This window comes from Abramis brama, assembly GCF_963993115.1.
Source record: "Abramis brama genome assembly, chromosome: 9".
NCBI lineage: Eukaryota > Metazoa > Chordata > Actinopteri > Cypriniformes > Leuciscidae > Abramis > Abramis brama.
This window is the reverse complement of record NC_139971.1, coordinates 10,954,722-10,977,973: the sequence shown is the minus strand read 5'-3', so window position 1 is coordinate 10,977,973 and position 23,252 is coordinate 10,954,722. Positions and strand designations below refer to the sequence as shown.

The 23,252-nt window shown below is 38.1% G+C and overlaps 1 protein-coding gene and 1 long non-coding RNA gene across 3 annotated transcripts; one reads left to right on the top strand and one right to left on the bottom strand.

The window, feature by feature from the left end:
- The first annotated feature begins 10,388 nt into the window (after positions 1-10,388).
- Positions 10,389-15,748, top strand: LOC311089186 (uncharacterized protein). 2 transcript variants are annotated; one of them, XM_084123681.1, is made up of 4 exons: positions 10,462-10,524; positions 11,184-11,200; positions 12,582-12,664; positions 12,788-15,748. In XM_084123681.1, exons 3-4 carry the CDS (start codon positions 12,661-12,663, stop codon positions 13,708-13,710), a joined length of 927 nt encoding a protein of 308 aa, XP_083979807.1. In that variant the 5' UTR covers positions 10,462-10,524; positions 11,184-11,200; positions 12,582-12,660; the 3' UTR covers positions 13,711-15,748. The 2 variants fall into 2 exon arrangements, with proteins under 2 accessions (XP_083979806.1, XP_083979807.1); XM_084123680.1 differs by lacking the exon at positions 11,184-11,200 and having other exon boundaries at positions 10,389-10,524.
- Positions 15,749-16,191: 443 nt separating this feature from the next.
- LOC311089188 lies at positions 16,192-18,690 on the bottom strand. Its single transcript, XR_014607647.1, has 2 exons — positions 17,584-18,690; positions 16,192-16,989 (listed from the first exon to the last, which is right to left on the bottom strand). It is a non-coding gene; the product is annotated as an uncharacterized lncRNA (long non-coding RNA).
- Between the last annotated feature and the right edge of the window lie 4,562 nt (positions 18,691-23,252).

Here is a 23,252-nt window from a genome sequence, read left to right as displayed (position 1 = left end):
TTTAAAGCACTGTCACAAGATAAGTCAATAAGGCTGTTGTGCTCTTTTGCACTCTGTTGCGATGCCCTACCATCGCTCCTGCTCGGTCTGTGCTCAGACCCACACATTTAGACCAATCTATTCCATTTTAAATAATATTATTATTTCTATTAATAGTAATTGGCAGTCCACCTTCAATGCCATTGCGGAACCAGGATGAAAACCACTGGTCTATGTGCACTTGGAGAATTACAATGTTAAAAATAGGATGAAACTGTCTTTATGTCTGTTGTCTCACAGGGTTCTAAAATCAGTTAAGATTTGAAAATCGTCTAGTGTGTCCCAGGCCTGAGGGAGGACCCGTCCACTCGTGACACTTTCCTATTTCCAAGCTGTAATTTTAGAGATAGTAACAGAAGCTTGAGCCATCACTATACAAACTTGTTGTGCTTTCATTTTGCACTTTATTATGTTTTCATTTGAAGTATCTATGCACTACACTTGGAATAATTTTCTTTATTTAAAATAGCCATGCCTAATACTGGAAGTATTGGTTTCACTTTATTTTGATGGTCCCTTTAACACATTCTGTTGTCTAGAAGTAACATTGCACCTACATGTCTACTAACTCTCATTAGAGTATTAGTAGAGTATTAGTAGACTGGTAGGGTTAGGGTTAGAATAAGTTGACATGTAGTTGCAAAGTTACTTATAGTCAGTAGAGTGTCTGTTGGAGGACCATCACAATAAAGAGTTATCAGATATTAAGCAGACAGTACACTAATACTCTAATGAGAGTTAGTTGACGTAGTTGCAAAGTTACTTATAGTCAACAGAATGTTCAAAAGGGACCATCAAAATAAAGTGTTACAGAAGTATTTCCCTAATTCACAGTATCTGTTCCTTTATTAACAAGACACCAGTTTTCATTTCATTAAGAGAACAAAATGTTTAAAACCAAATGCGTTACATTAGGCTGCAGGTAAGAAACTTTGTTTGAAATATGTTTTTATTTAAAGTATATGTGCATTACACAAAATAAATTTCTTTGCCTAATACTGAAAGTATTTTCATCACAGTGTAACTAAAAAGACACCAGTTTTTCCTGTTCTCTGCATCTTGGGTGGCCTTTAAGAACCAAGGACTTAAACTAACTATAGTGCCTTTTAGAATGGTTTGCACTACAGGAAAGAAACCCAATACTTTAAGCTTTTTCTTTGTTAAAGTCTCTGCAGCTAGTGTACTTGAATTTTATTTATCTGCAACATTATGTTGTATAATTACAGTTTTGCATAATAAATGTTCTCAAAACTGCATACAAAGATGCATAGCAGACGTACGGTAAAAGATAAGCCAATTCCCTGCCGCAATTACATTTACCAATTACCAGACATGAAAATATGTTGCGGGACTATCGTTAGCGAACTTTAGAGATTTTTTTTTTTTACAAACGTTTCTTTGAAGAACATGGCCGTAAATATGAACACAAGATTGAATGTAACATAAGCAAATGATTATTTGTCGTTAAAATACTTATTAATGCCTAAAATTCTTACATTTATGGGTCTCCTTTTTTGCTTGGGTAGCCATGTTGCCTCTGTAGAAGATGTATGCAGGGACATTTCTAATACTCCTTCATTTTAAGTGTGGTCCCGAAAAATCTTCGTTTGAAGGGCTTTCTGGCCCTTCCCCCTACCCCAACCCCTCCAACCAACAGAGAATCGAGACAACCCTATCCTTTAATGTGAACGCGTAAAACAGAGGGGTAGGGGAAAGTAAAGGGAGAAGGGGTAGAATTGGGATTAGAGTTCTCAACGGGTCGGGTCGGCCCGACAAACCCGACGGGACCCGCGGGTTCGGGCCGGGTTCGGGTCGAAAATATAATCAAATGACTCGGGTCGGGTCGGACCTCGGGCTTAATCTTTTCCGCTCAGTGAAAAAAAACAAAAAAAAACATTTATTAATCATCGCTGCTGTTCACCGTAAAGAAAGTCTGGCTGCTGCGTGCAACGTGCATTATGGAGAGGGGCGGGGGCAGACCTGACGCCGCTGCGTGCTCGCCTTTAGCCTGGAGAGAAGAAGATGGAGTTGGTGAAAAGTAAACTTGCCACAGGTGAATTCACCATCGCTACTACAGCCTATTTATATATTTTAAAGTTTATTGTTTCAGTTGTTTGTATTGTTTGTATTGTTAAAAGGCGTGAACATTAAAGGTTGGTTTGAATTCCCGTCTGCTGGTCATGATAATACGTGTATGAGAAAAAAAAAATCGGGCCGGGCCGGGTTCGGGCAGATAATTCATGTTGATGTGTCGGGTTAGATCGGGTCCGGGCTTTAAAAGACACGGGCCGGGTCGGGTCGGGTTGTAATTTTCAGGCCCGTTGAGAACTCTAATTGGGATCAGGCCTTAGTGTATTTACTAGTTGCCATATCAACACTATGTAGAGAAAAAATGAAGGCAAAATTAAAAAATCTTTGGAAGATATGACTGAACATTTATTTATACATAGCAAAAGTAAATTTCTTACTGACGTAAATGTTTCATGTCAGTTTTTAGTGTTTATATACAATGATTATTTTATTTTAATCTCCAATTTGTTGTATATATATAGTTCTTTAATGCTGATCTAACCAGCAGTAGACACTGACACTGCGTTACAATGTACACCTATTAGAACTATGCTATCATATGATGTTAGTGATATAATTCACATTAACAACTTTTATGAATTCTATTGAGAAACCATGAGAAAGAGGTGAATTAAGACTGAGAGGTCAATGTAGTGTTCACATGTAACTCCTGTTCCATGTTTTCTGTTCAACATCAGACTGTAATGTAAGCACTTATTAGTAAGCTACGAAAGCAAGCGTAGGGTAGACTGTGTACAGTTGAGACATGTGTACAGTTGAGACACCTTAAATAACTCGCCTTCGCAGAAAGCACAAGTTGTGATTTTTGCTGTGCACATGCGTATTAGTGTCCTCTTTGATCGTGGGAAATTTGAACAACGCATCTACGATCCGAAGATATCGGCAAAAGTTTTTTTTCTTATGTAAGACGTTCACTTCACCATGCACTCTCCACAATGAATAGCTTATTATCCCTATATGACTGTTAAACATAACTGGTATCATCACAAACGTTATTCTGTGCATATTCTGTGTATTCTGTGGCATATTTCATGGTATTGTGTCATGCTAGGTCATAGCAAAATCTAGAGAAATGTGCGAGGTGGCAAGCGGAGGACAGACACACATGTATCAAATAGAGCTCTATTACGAAACACGCTGTTTAGTTGTTCAGTGTTATGATAACAGGTTAAACGTCGTAATTAGCCTGCATACATAGGACGCAAATGAAAATAAAATTTGATATTTGTGATATTTAAACTGTGTATTGTAGTGATATGATGGGTGGGATCGCTACTGAGTGAGCCACGCCCTAAGCGGGGTTGTTGTACTCTGCGAGTGTTCAATAAAGTTCAGTTATGTACCTGCTAGGCTGTGTGATCACTGTCTCGGCTCTTGCCAAAACACAACATGGTGTCAGAAGCGGCTAGAACAGTCTCCAACAAACGATAAACTGTTGAATAAGCCCATAAGCCTCGCTTCAGGAGAAACGCTACAGCAGGACCGCATTGTATGCCGTTTCCAACAAAATAAAAAGAAGATAAACAAGGAAATTGCCTGCACGCGGATCAACACACTCTCTCAACCACCGGTTGTGGTTTCCAACCACATTGAGTCGGTAAGTTTAGAGCGGGGGAGGGGTATGGTTGCTAGGCAACCTGGGTGCAGGCAGAGAAGGCCAGAGAAGCGTCAGAGACAATTTGGAAGCGTATATTAAGGGCCAGTCCACACGAAGACGCGTTTCGCTGTATACGTATAAATTTTTTAACGTATTGGATCCGGCGTTTATCGTCCACACGGATCCGGCGTTTTCGGAGACTGAAACCGCAATTTTTTGAAACCGGGTCCCAAGGTGGATAAATCTGAAAACGCCGCCCTTGCGTTTTCGTGTGTACGGCCAATCCGTACATTTTGTGAAACGATGATGTCATCACCCCACGTGTCGACTAGTCAGACACTGCACGTAACAGCAACAACTGCCGACGATATTCTTGTATAAAAATATACTATAATGCTGCAGAAGAAGCTATAGCCTACTGAGCCTATTTTATTCTTTTATTTATTTACATATAGCTATTCTTATTTTACTTATTTATTTCTATTTTCTTCATTATATGGTGCTGGTCTGTTGTCTGATTAAGACGATCGCTGGGAATTATTAAAAAAACGCACTAACCAGCAAAACATTCCACTCCGACATTAAATTTATCTGTAGGCCTATTTGTTGCCATTAAAGAAAATGTATTTAGTTTCATATTTATGCTTAAATAATGTTATTTTTTTATTTCATCAATGTTGAAAAGTGAATGAGTAATCATAAGATATATCGGGAGACATAGGCCTAATTTTGACCCCATTAAGTTTCGTTTTGTATAAAGCCTTTCTTTAAAGTGAATTTCGTTTTGTATAAATTGTATCTTAATTTTAATCCATGTTTCATCAACGGATTGCCTGGATTTAATCAATAAGAAGCAAATAGCAGACAATCAAGACATGGACGTGCCGGCGCCATATGTCTTGTATTGCTCGTGAACTGGACTTGCTGTATAAATGAACCGAAACTCAGAAATATAAATATATATATATATATATATATATATATATATATATATATATATATATATATATATATAGGCCTATTTAGAAAGCTTGAAATAACTTTTAAACAACATAGAACAAAAATTCAAAATGAAAAGAAAGTTAAGAAACATATAGCTATGTAGGCTAATCCGTATCAAGTGTGCATTTCTCTAAATGTCACGGTCATAATACTGCGAAGGTGGCGAGTCAGCATCGTCAACTTCATCTTTGCAGCCACACAGAAAACACTAGTTTATTAATAAACAATTAAAATATCTCCTTGCTATTTTTGACACATTCATATTTGATTACTTTTGCCGGTTCTTTGTGCAAGCTTTATGCGTCCGCTATATGTCATATTGCGTCCGTTCATATTGTTCAATATTTTCAATATAAGTTATAGGTAAAAAAAGACCTAGAAAAGAAAAGAAGCAGCTACTGTGCCTAATATTATTGTATACAGTGCGCACGGTTTATCCATAGGGTTTATGCCATTGAAAGTAGGCTATAAGAAAGATTTATGCCTTATGCGCGTGCTTCTTCTCCGCGTTTTTTGCCATCTCTGTGGCAGAATTAAAGCGCCACATACTGGACTGGCATGTATAGTACATCGTTTTGAGTCGGTTTCAGTGGTTTCGTGTGTACGCAGATATTTCTTGAGACAACGCCGTGTTTACGGATTTTTTTTTTGAACGAGGAAAAAAAAACATCGGATAGGGAAAGCTCTGGCTTCGTGTGGATGTGGCCTAAGAGTAATAAAAGTTAAACAGTTAAACAAAGTGCTGAAGTTTGAAAAGAGCTCAAAGAAGCAAAGAAAAAAAGGAAAATAATCATCAAAGCAAATGGATGAATTACCAGCACCCACAACTTCATATCAAATCCGACCTCCTGATCCATTTGATTTTACAAAGCCAAACGACTTTGAAAGATGGCTCCGACGATTTGAAAGGTTCAGAGTTGCACCAAGTTAATACATTGATTTATTGCATGGGGTACAAAGCTGATGACATTTTGTGCGGATTAGCCATGACTACAGATGAACGTGGAAATTATGAAACTGTGCAGAATAAATTCAAAGAGTACTTCACTGGCAAAATAAATGTGATCTATGAGAGAGCAAAGTTTAACTCCAGGAAAGAGCCAGATGAACCAGTTAATGATTTTATCACTGCACTGTATTCATTGTCGTAACGCTGTGCTTTTGGAACTCTGAGAGAATAACTTATTAGAGACAGAATTGTAGTCGGATTAAAAGATGTCAAACTGTCAGAGCGCATGCAAACTTAACTTTGGAAAAAGCCATAAATATGGCCAGGCAAAGCGAAGCAGTGAGAAAACAGCAGGCTGAACTTAGGCAGGAAGAAGACGAAGACCTAAAGTTAGACGCTGTACACAAAGAGATGTATGGTCAGGATTCAACCAAAAAGCCAAAGTCAGGAAAAGCTGGGAATTGGAAAAATTTCCAGAAAAACAACAAAGAGAAACCAAAGAAATCAATCTGTATGAGATGTGGAAAATCACCATACCATGTAAAGGATCTCTGCCCAGCCAAAGAAGCTGTCTGTCATCAGTGCAATAGGACAGGGCACTATATGAGCCAATGCCATTCAAAGACTGTGCTTCATGAGGTTAAAGAGGACTGTGATTCAGATGATGGGCAAGCATTCCTCGGAGCCGTAGATTCAAGTACTCAAGGCTGGTGCACAACCGTTCAGATCTTGGAGCGACCAGTGAAAATGAAAATGGACACTGGGGCAGACGTCACAGCAATACCTGAATCCATATTTGTGCTGCTGGCCTCAAATAAAAACACGGGCCTTAAGAAAACGCGCAAAGTACTGATGGGACCAGGAAAGAATGTCTTGGATGTGAAAGGAGTATTTTCTACCACCATCTCGAAAAATGAGAAAAATTTAGAGGAAAACATCTATGTGGTCAAAAATCTCTTCACACCACTTCTGGGCAGACATGCCATTGAAAAGCTTAACCTTATCACAAGACTGGATAACATCACAGAATGCCAGTGGCAAGAGAAATATCCAGAGCTTTTCACAGGCTTAGGTGAGCTAAAAGAGGAATACTGTATCAAGTTACAACCCAATGCAACACCTTATTCCGTAAATGTAGCCAGAAGATTCCCAGTGCCCTTAATGGAGAAAGTCAAAGAGGAGTTATCCAGGATGGAGAAGCAGGACATCATCAAGAAAGTTGAAGGACCTAGTGACTGGTGTTCTGGTACGGTCCCGGTTCTAAAGCCTGATGACACAGTGAGAATTTGTGTTGACCTGACTAAATTAAACAGTGCTGTCAGACGAGAGAAGTTTATTTTGCCCTCAGTAGATCATACACTAGGCCAGTTAGGGGGAGCAAAAATCTTCACCAAAATAGATGCCAATTCTGGATTTTGGCAGATCCGTCTGGCTGAAGAGTCTCAACAATTGACTACCTTCATTACGCCATTTGGGCGTTATTCGTTTAAAAGACTTCCATTTGGGATTTCCAGTGCTCCCGAGTTGTTTCAAATGAGAATGTGTCAGATTTTGGAGGGACTGGATGGAGTCACATGCCACATGGATGACATCCTCATATATGGAAGGTCTCCAGAGGAACATGACACGCAGCATTAAAGAGGGTGCAGAAAGCTGGGCTGACGCTTAAAAAAAAAAAGTGTGAATTTGCAAAGACGGAAGTCAAGTTCCTAGGCCACAAGCTGTCCTCAGCTGGATTACAGCCCGACCCAGACAAACTGGCTGCGGTTCAAAATATGCGTGAGCCTAACAATGTGTCTGAGGTACGTAGCTTTCTTGGGATGATGAACCAATTGGGGAAGTTCATTCCAGACCTGGCCGAGAAAACAAAGCCATTGCGAGACCTCCTTTCACAACCAAGTATGTGGTCCTGGGACGCACCACAGCAGGAGTCATTTGCATTGCTGAAAAAAGAGCTGATCACAATGCCAACTTTAGCACTCTTTGATCCAAGCAAGGAAACTAAAGTCGCAGCAGATGCATCGTCCTTTGGTCTGGGAGGAGTGATTTTCCAAAAGTCTAGTGATGCATGGAAACCCATTAGAGCATTAACTCCAACTGAGCAGAGATATACTCAGATAGAGAAGGAGACTCTAGCTCTTGTTTGGGCATGCGAGCGTTTCAGCTGCTATCTTATTGGAAAGCATTTCTTTCTTGAGACAGACCATAAGCCACTTCTGAGCTTACTGAGCACAAAACATCTGGATGACTTGCCACCAAGACTGCAAAGGTTCAGAATGAGACTTATGAGATATTCCTACGAGATCAGCCACGTTCCAGGTAAACAGTTCATAACTCCAGACACACTGTCAAGAATGCCCAGTATGAGCGATATAACGGCTGATGACTCAGCTCTCATGGAAGACACAAATATATACCTCGCTCAAATAGGGAGAAGCTTCCCTGCCTCAAAGAGCCGCCTAGACAACATTCGACAGGAGTTAAAGAAAGACCCTGTATGCAGTCAAGTAATGAGGTTCCATGAGCATGGATGGCCGAGAACTGTGCAGGCCAGTGACAAACTCAGACCTTACTGGCTGGAAAGAGACATGATTTCCATCCTTGACGGACTGCTCCTACATGGGACAAGATTGATAATCCCTGCTTCACTCCAAAGTTCAGTTCTCCTCCACATTCACCAGGCACACCAAGGAATAGAAAAATGTCGAAAAAGGGCAAGACAGTCTGTGTGGTGGCCCGGTCTGAGTTCACAATTGCGAACTATGGTGCAACAATGTGATGAGTGTAGAAAGGCTTCATCGACAGTTGTAGAGCCCCTACAGCCTACGGACTTTCCACCATATCCATGGCAGAGAGCAGCTACGAACCTGTTTGAACTAAAGGGACAAAAGTACCTTTTAACTGTCGATTACTATTCAAGGGATGTCGATGTTGTCAAATTGGCATCAACTTCTTCTGCATCCATAATAGAACATCTGAAAGCAGTGTTTGCTCGAAATGGGGTTCCTGAGATACTAATATCTGACAATGGGCCACAGTACAGCAGCGCTGACTTCCGGGAGTTTTCGAGGGAATATGACTTTAAGCACATAACAAGCAGCCCACGGTATCCACAAGGGAATGGTGAAGCTGAACGAGCGGTGCAAACTGTCAAAAAAACTTCTGGGGAAAACATCAGATCCATTCAAAGCCTTGCTTGCATACCGCTCTACACCACTAGCAAATGGCTATAGTCCAGCGGAATTGTCAATGGGCAGAAGACTGAGAACAGGCTTACCAACTCTGCCGTCTCTTCTCACACCTAAACTCCCAGATGCAGACAAACTGAAACAGTTTGAATCCAACTTGCGTGCGCAAACAAGAGATTTGTACAGTAAGAGACATAGAGCAAGATCTTTGTCACCACTGAAGCCTGGACAGACTGTTTGGATTAAGGACCAAGCCATCACTGCGAAAGTGATCCGACAGCAGGCCCCAAGGTCGTTTGTTTTGAAAACCTCACACGGAAATATTCGACGCAACAGACAGGTGTTGGTGCGACTCCACCACCCTGAAAGAGAAAAAGAACAAACAGTTGATTTGCCTGACTTATGTGAGGATGATCAGGTACCTGACTGTCAAGCAACAACAGTTCCTCAACCAGCTCCAAGTCCGCAGTCTGCCATACCTACCCGACAAGGAACTTACACAAGGTCGGGACATTTGTCTGTTCCACCAAGACGAATGAACCTTTAATTCATGGCCGGTGACCACGTGTTTTCTTCAGTTGCAGCGCGTTGAGCTCTCTCGGCCACCGTATTCTTATACCTTTTATGGTGCGTTCACACCGGACGCGAATAGCGCGTCAGGCGCGAGTGATTTCAATGTTAAGTCAATGCAAAGACGCGTTACGCGCGTAAAAAATTCCTGCGGCGCGAATGAGGCGTTTAGCGCGGCGCGGTAGCTACTTATACTGTTATAATGGCTATTATTGATCAATAAAACTGAAATTTAACAAAAAGAGACAGAGTTGTGTCATTTTATTTTATATAACGTTAGCCTATGTAAGAATATTTTAAAATATATACATTATTTTATACATTATCTTCACTGTATGTAGGCCTACATAAAATAAAATGACACAAAATCTGTTTTTGTTAAATGTCAGTGAAATGATCAATATTATAATATTTAATTTTTTTTCATATTGTCTATATTATTCTGCAATTGATATTACATTGTATTTGCTGTTCTTCTTCTTATTATTATTATTGTTATTATTGCATGTATTGAATATGACATATCAATTACAGAATATAGACAATAAAAAAGAATAAGTTAAATTGTGACTATGAATAATACAATTATTTAACAGCATAACTATTATAGATTATTATTACCTAATACTTGCAGCCTAATGTAAAGCATTTGGTTTTAAACATTTTGTTCTCTTAATGAAATGAAAACAGGTAAAAAACTAAAGCAAATTCTTCCAAGTGTAGTGCACAGATACTTCAAATGAAAACATAATAAAGTGCAAAATGAAAGCACAATAATTTTTTGGAATAAAGAAAATTTTGCCTGGCAATGGTGGGCAAAGTACATTATAGGTACTTCAAAGCACTTCAAAGCACTTTCAATTGCATGCGTCACATTTTCACCTTCCTGCAGTTTCCTAAATGTCATGTGATTTACTGAAAAGCAGCAGCCTTCAGATCACATTTAGATTGGCTGAATTTTGGATCCTGGGTAGGCTATACATTTAAGACCACAGCATACTGTATGGTGCAGCCTTCTTTTACACATTTGTTGTATGATATTCATCAGAGAGCTTTCATTTGCTGTTTGGAATCCTGATTCATTTCAGGTTTGTAAGATTTGACTTTATTACAGTTAGGAGAGGGTGTGGAGCTTTGTAAGAGGCAGAAGTGAATAAATATGTTATCCAGAGATATAATTATACAATGTTCATGTTAGGTCATTAACTAACTAATATTAACATTTACAATTTTTTTGAGAAGTTGAATGTATGACTGTGTGTGGTGTGGGGGCCATCAATGCATCGGGATAGGTAAAGTAGCTTAATGGACTAATAGCCTACAGTGAAATAGGCTAAAAGACCAAACTCGCACCTTATTGGGGGTGCAGGCTGTACTATATAGGCTACAGGCAAGCAGACTTAGAATATGAACCTAATGTGCAAAATTTCATGTTAAGCATTTCCCAGTGAAATACTGGCAGGCTTGACAATGAACATTTGATATTTGTAAGTTAAGGGACCTTCTCTAAAGTTACATACAACATTGGTATACATGTTTCTAACTTTAATAGCATTTGAAGAGAATGTCTTGCAGTCATAAAACCAACTGTTAAGTGTTCATGTAGATGTCAGGCATAATGCACACCTTTTAGATTGTTGATATTAAAATAAATATTCATGCAGAAGTCAAAAATAGAAATAATTACACATTATTTGACTGTTTATTTAGTTAAATAATCATATTCTTTGTCTGCTTGCCATTACAGCATACATCCCCAATAAGGTATGAGTTTGAGGATGTAGGTATGAAGTTTCCTTTGTGTCTTTTTTATTCAATCAAACATACTGTGTTTGAGAGTAAAACTAATTCTTTTGTAATTAAAAAATAATAATAAAAGATTGCAAAAAAGTCTTCTTAAGGCTCAAAAATAAAGAAGTTGATGGTAAAATTATTTGTAGTTCATGTAAATCTTTGAAAACCTTTTTTTTTGTGTGCATTTCGAACACTTTTCATCACAAATGCACAAATTTAGCTCTCTTTTGTGCTATCTTTTTTGCAGGTCTAAATCTTTTGTTTGCGAGTTGAAATGTTTTGCTTGCAAGTTGCGAGTTGAAAAGTTTTGCTTGTGAATGAAGCTGTGTCTTAGTGGGCAGTCTCTACCAACCAGGATGAAATGCCCTTTTCTATTGGTCACCCTGGATCGAAGTAACAGGTTGACCACTAAAAAACGAAATAGGAACTGTTTTCTCAATACTTTCAATATTAAATAAATAAAAAAAACACGACTGAACGAATGAGACACGGATTGATGTACATGCACTGCAAATAATTTTGTTATTAACTTCTTGATTTTTGAGCCTTAAAATGAATCTTTTAATGCAATCTTTTTAAGTTTTTTAATTACTAAATAATTAGTTTTACTCTCAAAGGCAATATGTTTGATTGCATAAAAAAGACACAGAGGAAACTCCATACCTGTTCCTGCTGTTCCCAGATGTCAAATGTCGAATTTGCTGTCTAATTTGAACCACTGAATTTGTGGAAGCGAATTTGTAAGGCGAAATAAAATGGACTGAAAATTGCCTGTCAAATATTATAGGTTGTATTTTAAACAGAATTAACATTTTAGAAGTGAAATCTGAAATGTGATGGATTATTGAATTTTTAATAATGATAATGTGTGTGAAATGTTTTGAATTGAAATATTCACAGCTTAAATATTCAACCATGTTGAATTTCAGCCCATAAAAATGCAAGCCCTAAAAATACAATGCATTAAAATGCAAGCACGGTTAATGCAAAGCAAATTTTTTTTTTTTTCAATTAGTCCAATTCAACACGTTTTTTTTGTTTCATAAACATTTGTCATTATTTTACTTCCATAGACAACCAACCCTATATTGTGGTTTGCAAATCCTACCTTCTTCGTGTCCATGATTTAGTCAAAATAATCACAGAGAGAAAGACTGGGAGAAGTGTGTGTGTGTTTGTACTATATATATATATATATATATATATATATATATATATATATATATATATATAAGCAAGGGTAAAGAGAAAGTTATGATAAATATGCAGTATATTTATATATGATAAATATGCAGTGATTTCAGGAGCCTGGAAGTTTTAGAAAGCATATTTTGTAACTGTCTCTTTAAAGGAGGGCAGTTGGCTTGAAAGAAGAACCCTGAAAGAAGAATCTGAAAAGCTGATCATTTTAGAAGCCCTGCATAAGCAACATGGGTAAGAAATGAAACTTATAATACGATAACATACAATATCCAACACTAGTATATTTTATTTTTATAATGTGACATTTGATGCTAAAAATTATTTTTAATTGTTTTTTAATTGTTGCATTGGCAGGAAAAGCAGCAGCTGGAGAAGAACCGAGGGCAACTCTACAATCCCCTCTAATATTGACAGTTGCAACAGTTGTAGTAGTAGTAGTAGTAGGTTATGCATTAATGTCAACAGTATGTGAAGTAGCGGTAGGAGCAGCAGCAGGAGCAGCAGCTGGAGTGTGCATTTTAAAATATCTGTGGGAAGAAGAAGAAGAAGAAGAAGAAAGAAAAGGACCAGTAGGAGTAGCAGTAACAGCAATAGCAGGAGGCGTAGCAGGAGCAGCAGCAGCAAAGTTACGATCATTGGTAGGAGCACAGTCGCTAATAGGATCAGCAATAGTTGGAGCGATAGCAGGAGCTGCAATAGTAGCAATAGCAAAAAAATTTTTACAACGGGTTATAAAAGTAATACAGTGGTTAAAAGATAACTTGAAGTCATGTGTAGTAATAGCTCTAGTGGCAACGGGAGGAATGCTATTAACATGGGTAAAAAATACAATAAAGTGGATAACAGATCAAATAAAGTGGGCAGTAGCCAAAGTAAAATCAGCATTACAATGGATTAAAGAAGCCGCAAACAAATTATTCAACACATTAGCATCAACGGTATCAGGATTACCAGCAATTGCAGCATTAGGATTAGCAGCATTAGCATCAGCTTCAGGATTAGCATCAATAGGAACAGCAGTATCAGGATTAGCATCTGGATTATTTGGAGGGTTACTGGTACTCGCGTTAGTAGTTGCATTAGGAGCTGCAATTTTTGGATTGCACACGAGTGAACAGTCACAAGCAAAAGATGTGGTGTTACCAATTGCTGTTCTTTTGCTTTTTGTTTTAATTTGTTTTCTTGTTGCCTCTGTGGGTGTGTTGCGATTTTGCTGTTTGTTGTTTCTCTCGCTTTTCCTATGGTTTCTGCTGCGCAACCGCTCTGACAGAAACTGATCATTTTCACTAAGACAGGCCAGCATAAAAGCCAGCTGATGCATCAGAAAAAAAGATGAGAGACATATCTCCCCACAGGGATGCTTTTCTCCATGTTCTCTCCGTATTTACGATTCTTTACAGCCTTTAGCCACTGTCTACAATGCTCTGGATCCTTCTCTGGAAACCGAAAATATCTCACTCCCGCTTAACATTTACTCCTTGAATTCTTGTACCTGGGAACAATACAAGTCGACACCATTGTGACTAAAAGTTTACTAAGAAGTATTTCTTTCTTCTTCTTCTACTTCTACTTCTTTCTGGGTTTATTGGTGGTTGGCAAACAGCAAACTAGTGTATTACCGCCACCTACTGGTGTGGAGTGAATGTCTGTCATCTACAATATGTTAAAAAAAATCCTTATTTCCTTTTACTCAAATTAGTTTCTCTATTGAAATAAGAAATTATAACACTTATCTTTTGACTCCTTTCACAGAATATTTATTAAATCAAAGTGTTATTTTAGCTCTCTCAAGTTTTGGGTCAAATGTCTTCTTTCTCTTTCATATTTCCAACAATATAGCATAACATGTTCTATGCCTTTTCTTCATGCTTACAGAAATCACATTTCCCTGTTATGTTTACCTATTTTGAACAGGAATCCATTTAGCCCAGTGTGTCCAAACTTAAAGTGTAAATTGCAGGTTAAATTTTTCACGAAGATAATGCAATGTGTTTATTAAACATAAAGATAAGAACCGCCCACCATTGTTTTTTATACCAAAATGCTGAATATAATATGAAAAGTTGGCACTTTTAACAGTGGTTTTAACCGCTCCCGCTCCCTTCCACTAGATGGGGCGTGACGTCATAAGAGGAACTCACTAGTAGAGTTACCGGCATAGTCATAGCTATAGATGCCTTACATAACTACAGAAAAGTTGGCTGTATGTTTTATTTGATAAAAAAATTATGGATAAAATAACTCAACTGTAAACATACTCGTGTGTGCTGACTTCAAGGGGACCGTGATCCTGCCTGAAGTGAGAATAAGCTATTCGCAAAACAAACGGGTTCAGGCACCGGGTTCAGGCACGTCAGATCAGCCGGTCGAGGTCGAGCTGTTCCACGTTCACCTCACGGCAGCACATACTCTCCACTGCTGATTCAATTGGGTGGCATAGCCCACACAAACACAGTGATGTGGACATCGATCTCTCTTTTTCTTTTCTGACAATAAACATCGCTAATTAAATCGTGAGAAATAGCGTGGATTGAGGAAGGGTATTACATGACGTTTGAGGCGTCGATGAGACTAGCGATTGGTGCCTGTGCAGTGTGTGCATCTCTACAGCTCTGATTTGGACTGACACCATGTAAGTAAATAATGTCTTCAGTCCTTGTCCCTCCTTGCTATTCTACATGACGGCAAACTTTTGAAAAGACTGGCTTGTTCCCGGGTGTTATCCAGGTTAAGTTTGCACCAGGCTAGCCTAGACTAGCTCTAACGTAGCTACTCACCAGTACACCTGGCCAACCCTCCACTCATTCTCCTCACACCAAGCATTAATAACTCTTTGAGTGCCATGGGTCCTGGCAATTTCCTCCCCTCTCTCACGTCTGACCGGTTAAAAATCGTAGGGCTGTGGTCCATAAAGAATTTGATGGTTTCCCACATCCTCAGTCGTTCTCCAAATAGCCATAATACAGTAGGAATCTAGCAGAGTAACGTTATGGGTTGCGAGTTCCTCTTATGACGTCATCACCAGTTACTGAAAAACACGCTACCTTTGAAGAAACCCCAATAAATGTTGTTTTAACGCATTTTAAGACAGAAATAATTAAATATATACATATAGAGCACTTTAATTTACACATTAATTGGCTGTGGTGGTTAACCTGCAACTTACACTTTAAGTCTCGATATTATTATCCCGTCCCTCTTATTTCTTCCTGCATACCTCATTTCTCCCACTTTCCTTTGGATACTGTAAAACCATTGCCCTTTTCTCACGTCCTCCCTTTGCCACCTTTCCTTTAATCTCTTCTATAATTATGCTCTTACCCAGCAAACATTTGGACGTTTAATGACCGTTGAAAAGACGTCCGTCCGAGACGTCCCGTCATGGTTGAAAAATAGTTCCAAAATGGAAGTTGAACCGACGTCATTTCTGGCCGTGAATTCCACGTCTTTTCTGGCCGTGAATTCCACGTCTCTTCTGCGCGTCCCTGGACGTCTAAATGCGTCGTCATATGTGTTTAAATGTGTTGCTGCATAATTTAAGTGTATATATAAGCCTGCATATAAAATAATCACACACCTATTGTGTAACATCGTGAAAGACAATCAAGTCTTGAGGTTTAGCCTACACATCTTGACAAAGGTTCTAAAAAGGTCCAAAATTGGTCCAGTCAGACCTGAACGTCAATAAAACGTTTTAATCACGTGTACATCAAAAACAATAACACATTATTTGTGGACATAAGCAAAAAAGAAGCATGTTCTGATTAAGCACAACATTTTATTGATATTGAACAGCCAAAATTTCTCTTTATTTTTTTCAATGTTTAACATTTCGTGAGCTTAGAATTTTAAGGTTCTATCTCCACTTTTGGTTGAAATTGAGTTTTTGACAATCTGATCCATTAGGTGTTTATTAATGCCTGTGTGGTGTTATTTTTGTAAAAAAAAAAAAATTGTTAGTAGTTATTAATAAAATAAAAGGTTCCATCTCACAAAACATAAACAGAGTTTAAAAACTTTGATGCTCAATAAACTACAATAAACGGAGATAGAACCTTATAATTCTAAGCTCTCGATTTGTTAACCAAACTAAAATACCAATTGCAAAATACTGAATTATTATATAAAGATAGTTCACCCAAAAATGAAAATTATGTAATTTAATCACCAAATTCCAAACCTGTATGAGTTTCTTTCTTCTGCTGAACACAAAAGAAGATATTTTGAAGAATGTTTGTAACCAAGCAAATAGAGCATCCACTGACTACCATTGTTGGAGAAAAAATGATTATTAATGGGAAGCGACATCTGCTTGTTTACAAACATTCTTCCAAACATCTTTGTGTTTAGCATAGAAAGGTATACAGGTTTGAAACATGAGGTTGAGTAAATGATGACAATTTTCATTTTTGGGTGAACTATCCCTTAAACACATTGTTTGGCTCATTTTTTGTATCCACCACCCCCAGCTCTTCCTGGAGTGTGTTTCAGGTGTTCTGCCATTGCTGCATCAATTTCAGTGTCTGTAGCATGTGGGCTCCACCTCTTCACAGCATCTAAGGGAAGAGAATATATTTGTTTTTAAAATAAATGAAAATTAAAAATTTGAGGTAAATGACATGCACTTATTTTCAAAATATTTGTATGGTCTTCAGCTAAATTCAAAACAGCATTTGTCCCCTGCCTCTTCAATACCACTGTGGTGCCCTTGAGAAAGACCCTTAACTAGGTGTGTAACAGTGAGAAAGTGAACAGGACATTTCTGATAAAGACAGGTGGGCTGTGATGTCCCCTGAATAGACATGTTTAGCAATTCTAAAATTACAAAATTTTTAAAGCAGTTACTGAAAACATACATGTTCAAATCCAGCTAAACATTTCATTCTACTTCAGATAATTTACTTTCTGAAAGAAACTCTCAAAAGGCTACATTAATAATTTACAGTAATAACTTTGACTGTATCATTAAACATACTTAATACTATGGTATACCGTTGTATAAGTTCAAAGCAACTTTTAGCCTAGCTAATTTTAGCCAAACTCAGTTAGCCAATTTCAGTTGACAATGTGGGGCATCATTTCTTTCGGTTCATTCATGTCAAACAAGTAAAACTCTAGCACGTGAATCTAATAATACAAAATGTACGTACCCAACAGTAGATTTTTAATAATATGGGCCTCAATTCCTCCTCTCTTCGTGGTTGTTCAAACTTCAGTGTTCCGGAGTGAGTCTATGGGGAAAACGCGTTAACATCTCGTGAGATAATCTAACCTATCGCGGGATTTGGTAATGTCGGGAGATCTTTTGTTACATCTTGGCAGCACAGTTTTGGCAATTACATCCAACTCAGACATAAATGGTGACCAGATATATTTCTGTTTTACATGCATACATTCCATAAAAAAAAACAAAAAAAAAAAAACACAACGTATCAGGTAGGCTACAGGTTGAAATAATGACTAAAATGCAGAGGCTTTGCATTCACTTAACCACACTGGGAACTGTGTGATTATAATTTATTTAAACAAGATAAAGTAAATATATTTACTTTGTATACAATTCGTGTATTTCATAAAGATAATTCCTGGGGGGTTTTTTTCTGTCTTGCTTGACTAGATGTGTAAAGGACGTCAGTGGACGTGTATTCACAGCCTTGACGTGTAAAGGACGTCAGTGGAACCTCTTAAAAACTACTTGGGCAATTAAATGAATTTTTGCAGTATTAACCATGCAAGGATTAAGCACAGCTTTTGCATATTTCACAAGGATTCCATGATGGAGGGTCATGATGGACTATAAATGCACGTGTAAAAGACGTCGCCAGGTGACGTCCTCTCACCCGATACTATAGACGTGTAAAGGACGTCAGTGGACGTATTCACACAACTTATTAAAACTTTAATTTAATAAAAAATTTAATTAATTATTGCAGTATTAACCACGCAAGGATTAAGCACAGCTTTATCACAATTGATTTCATAGAGGGTCATGATGGACTATAAATGCACGTGTAAAAGACGTCGCCATGGTGACGTCCTCTCTCACCCGAAACACAACATGGTATATATTGAACTACACGTAGCTAAAAGTCAAAATAACAATTATACATGCAACCTCAGATAACTGTAGACATGCACACATGTATCTGAATGCATTTTTAGGAAATGTTCTGTGTTACATATTTTTACCGATTTATGCCGTCATACCGCGACTATTTTTGGCCAGGGACACGACGTTGCCGTCGGACCAATGTTTGCTGGGTTGTTTTCTAGCGGAAACTCTGGTACACACACACACTGTATATATATGTGTGTGTGTTTGTGTGTTACATTCTCTATAAAGTATATTTACTGTATTAGCCTACTGTATGTAAAATGCAAGTGGAGTACGTATTACAGTACTGAAAATAATGTCTGATTACACACCTGTTCTGTGTACAAACGTTTGAATGATTGAAGACACTGTTGTTCTCTCAACATTCGGCTTTACCTTTTGACCCTCAGTCATTGTAAGGTCATGATTGATAACATTGTCTGCAATAGTGTCCTTATTTCATTAGAAACATGTCCACAATCTTGACCTCTTCCACTGTTTTGCCTCCGTACCCTTCTTCCACCACACATCATTACTCCTCTTCTTCCAGACTGTTGACCCTGTTTGTTTCTGTGTTGTTCTTCCATTATCTAAATGTGTGACATGGAGTTGTGCTGTCTATATATGCTTGTCAAATGAAGCTTCATGCACCTCTGAGCTATTTCAGAGACCTGGTTGATTTAATGCTTTACATTCCCCTTCATTAGTGAAATGCAAAATTTATAGCCAAGACACTGTCATTAAAATGTTAAAATGTAGCATGTCATGGGAACCAACAACAGCACATACATTAGGCTATACCCATATTTCTATTTATAACGCAGCCACTTTAAATTCACATAATGTTTCACATCTGAGTAACAGAAATATAATGAAATATAGCCTATATATATATATAATGAAAATGAATTGCCAACATGCCAAGAATATCAAAAAATACCAAGTAAAACACAAATTTGTAAATATTTGTTTGAATGTTTCTGTAATGAGCAGTTTTTAGAAAACCAGAATGCCTGTAAATAAACAATATATTAATGACTGGCATTTCACACAAAAGTCAATGAAAATACAGTTCCAAACAGCGCCACAGAAGAACAATTGTCTAAAAGGAGTAGTTGTGTGGGTGTTAAAATATATATTTGTATTTTTGAAAGAATAAGTTGAACATCAACCAGTAATCTCAATAGAACAGGGTCTTGGCGCCATCTACCGGCAATTTTATATTGATATTTAGTAGTTTAATATTTATTTAGCCTCCATTCATTTCGGCATTTACAACTAGGTTTAAATGAGCTTGCTAGAAGTTCATACAACGATTTTTTTATAACATAGAATTTAAGAATATAATTAAGTAATGCATCCACTATAGAGCTTTATTATTATTATTATTGTAGCCTATAGCCTATTTCATATTCCCTCGTTTTTTTATGTATCCAAACCTAAATAGTATTTTCTTAATATTCTTCGAGGATGTTAAAAGCTAGGCCTATGTTAAATAGCTATTAATGTGATTTTCTCTGCTGAAAATTACTTCATCTAATTTAATAATAGCTTTAATAGCTAAATGATCAAGTCTTCTAGCCCACACTGTTTGAACAGTGTCTCAAATAAGACAAGTCTATTCAATTCAATTCAATTCAATTCAAATTTAGCTGTAGCCTAGGGCTTTTCACAATATTGTTTCAAAACAGTTTTACAGAAAATGCATTTCAGAAATGTACATAGAAAAATACAGTTAGTAAGTTAGTCATTTATTAATCCCTCATACAAGTAGCTGCATAAAAGTACGTGCGCTATTTTTAAATTAGCCAAGGCACGTTTTGCGTTAAGACGGGCAGACGTGCAGACGTTAAGACGGGCAGACGTGCAGACGTTCTCCACACGCACGTTAACACGTCTTTAAGCTTGGTTAGGAAAGAAATGACACAAAGCGAGCGCCATACTTATGGTGCGTGTGCGTGCACACTTTGTGTGCGTGCGCCTCGTACACAACGTTATATATAAAGCTTGCAGGACAACTTGGTTGGCATTGCCTTTTCAGTGAGAAATACATGGTGTGGCGTGTGAGCGTGTGAACTGGTTGAATTGCGTGTGTCTCACGGCCAATGCGTGAGATTTGAGAACAGTTGTTACACAGATCCTCTAATGGTGCGTTCACACCGGACGCGAATAGCTGCTTGCATGCTGCTGTCACATATATATATAGTATTTTTTTTATTATGTACTTTATTATGTCTTTCAATTCAAACACATTTAACACAATTATACAAATTGACAGTTCCTTTAAAGACATCATATTTTCCCCCAATAAATATATTCCTTATTTTTCCTTCTACTTTTTTTCTTTTGTGATAATACCCACCAACACACATGATTAGAACAATAACCAAAAAGTACATAGTTAGACACTTTTACATATGATTTAAGGCGGAAAAGACAAAAAACAATAAATATTAATACAAATTTAACATTCACATATTTATATCAAACTCTTATAATGACACACAATTCCTAATAGTTATTCAAGTAATATTATTTGAATATAAAATATTCAATATTAAATAAGTAAATGCATAAAATAACAAATAACTAGCCTAGAAATAAAAGGGAGGGAGGGTTATATAAAAATGTAGTTAATGTCGGCTAATATATATTCCTTTATTTTATGGAATATTCTTTGCTTTTAGAGTTGCACATATCTTTTCAAAATGTATACATTTGCTCTTAATTTCATGTTATCCTCTCCATAATGTACTTTAGAAACTAAATCTAACCACTCATTTAAAACCTTTTGCATTAATTAAAAATGATTGCATTAAAAGCTGTCACAAACGCATAAAACAGCACAAAATATACGCTGTTTGATGGTGGATCGTTTTGATCCACGATCGACCTCTAGTCTAGAGCTGCTTCAGAAATGCGTGCACACGCAATTATCTAGACTTGATAAACCTGGATCAAATTAGTGAGATTGCGTGAACTTCAATTACCTTTTATGGAACCACTTTAGCCCCAACTTATTTGTTAGACTCATTCAAGTCCGGTTTTGGCGTTTAATCCCCGCTTTTCTAAGCGTATTTTATGGAACAACCCTCCGGACACGACACCGGGGAAACCACAACGATCTAACAACATGAGATGGGAATTACTGCACATATGGGAACGGGGATTGAACACAGCTGGCGACACTAATCAACACAATGAGTAACCACACCCACCCACACACACACACACACACATCAGAAATGAGACAGCCGATTCATGAACCGTGACAGACAGTTCACCTATCCAAATAAACCACATAACATCTAGAAAAAAGTATATCAATGTATGTTTCCCGCCAGTCCTGTGTAAACTACAACGGCACGCAAGTTTTTATTTTTTTATTTTTATCCAACGTTATCGTGATGCGGAGCGAAGCACAAGAGAACAACGGAGTCTGAAGTAGCTTAAAAGATCTTGCTCGCCTCTCAATCGTCCAATTTCAAAACGGTTTTCACTTGATAAATTTTGAGTTCGTAAGCTTTCGAATGATACCTAATCTATGATGATTACTAAAATATGTGATATGATATAAGGCAATAAAAAAAGAATGCTATCGTCCCGCTAGCAGGTTAATTAAACCTGTTTTTCTCAAAATTCCGTTCCTGAAAATCATTGAGATCAGCCGAATTCATATAACCATAATGTCAGGATTCCATCACCATCTCCTTCCACTCATTCCCTCACTCCGCCCACTCAGTCATTCACACGCTCATTGTCACCTGAGTACTAATCACTGTCACCTGGACCTCATCATCAGTTCACCCATATATACCTGCTACAAACATTCAGTCATTGTCTGATCTCGTCTATACATGACACAGACTCTCTGCCATACTTACCTGTATACCTACCTTCGATCCCGATCTTCTCAGCCAGTCACCATTCCGTCTTCTAAGGAACTCCTTCATCATCATCTGCAAGAGAAAGAGAGAGAGAGACTTGGTTACACTTCAGTTAAGCTATCATCTGAAATTCAACTTACTGTTTACTCACCTGTTTCGCTGTACCGATCCATTCTGCAAATTAAAGCATTTAACTTACCATTCTGTCTGCTTCGTCTATGCCAAACCTGAAACAGGGCTGATGCAAGAAGCGCTTGGGGAGCTTCTTCTTTCTTCCAGGAAGTGGGGGAGGCGCAGATTCGGACCGCAGTGTTATGCAAGATTTAAATGCAGCCGAGCGCTCCTTCACCTCTCTGAACTCTCCCACCACCGCCTCGACGGAGGTGCCGAACAGTTCAAAAGGCGACACTGGTGCAACGGGAAGAAAGGCTTTTTCTTTCTCCCCTATGTCAGCCAAGTTCAACGACAGATGCCTTTTCCTGGCCGTCATCGAGCGTCCAATCGCGGCGGCTGTTTGTTTGGTGCCCCAGAAAGCTAAATCTGTGGTGCGGCGCAGCTCGTCCACTGTGTCAGGGGAAAAGACCCTGACCTTGGTCCAAACCTTCCAGCAGATCAGCCTAGTATGCTTGCAACACAGCCATTGTGTGCAACGCAGTACCGGCCAGACCCGCCACCGCGTATGCGCCATTTAAGTGCTATGTCATTCTTTAGTGGTTTAAAAGGCAGGGCTGGAGCACTCAGTATCAGTGCCTATCCAGCTGTGAGATAGTTTGCGAACATCCCGTCAATTGGGGGCATTGACACATGCCCGTGTTCGTGCATCCCCTCAACATCAGCG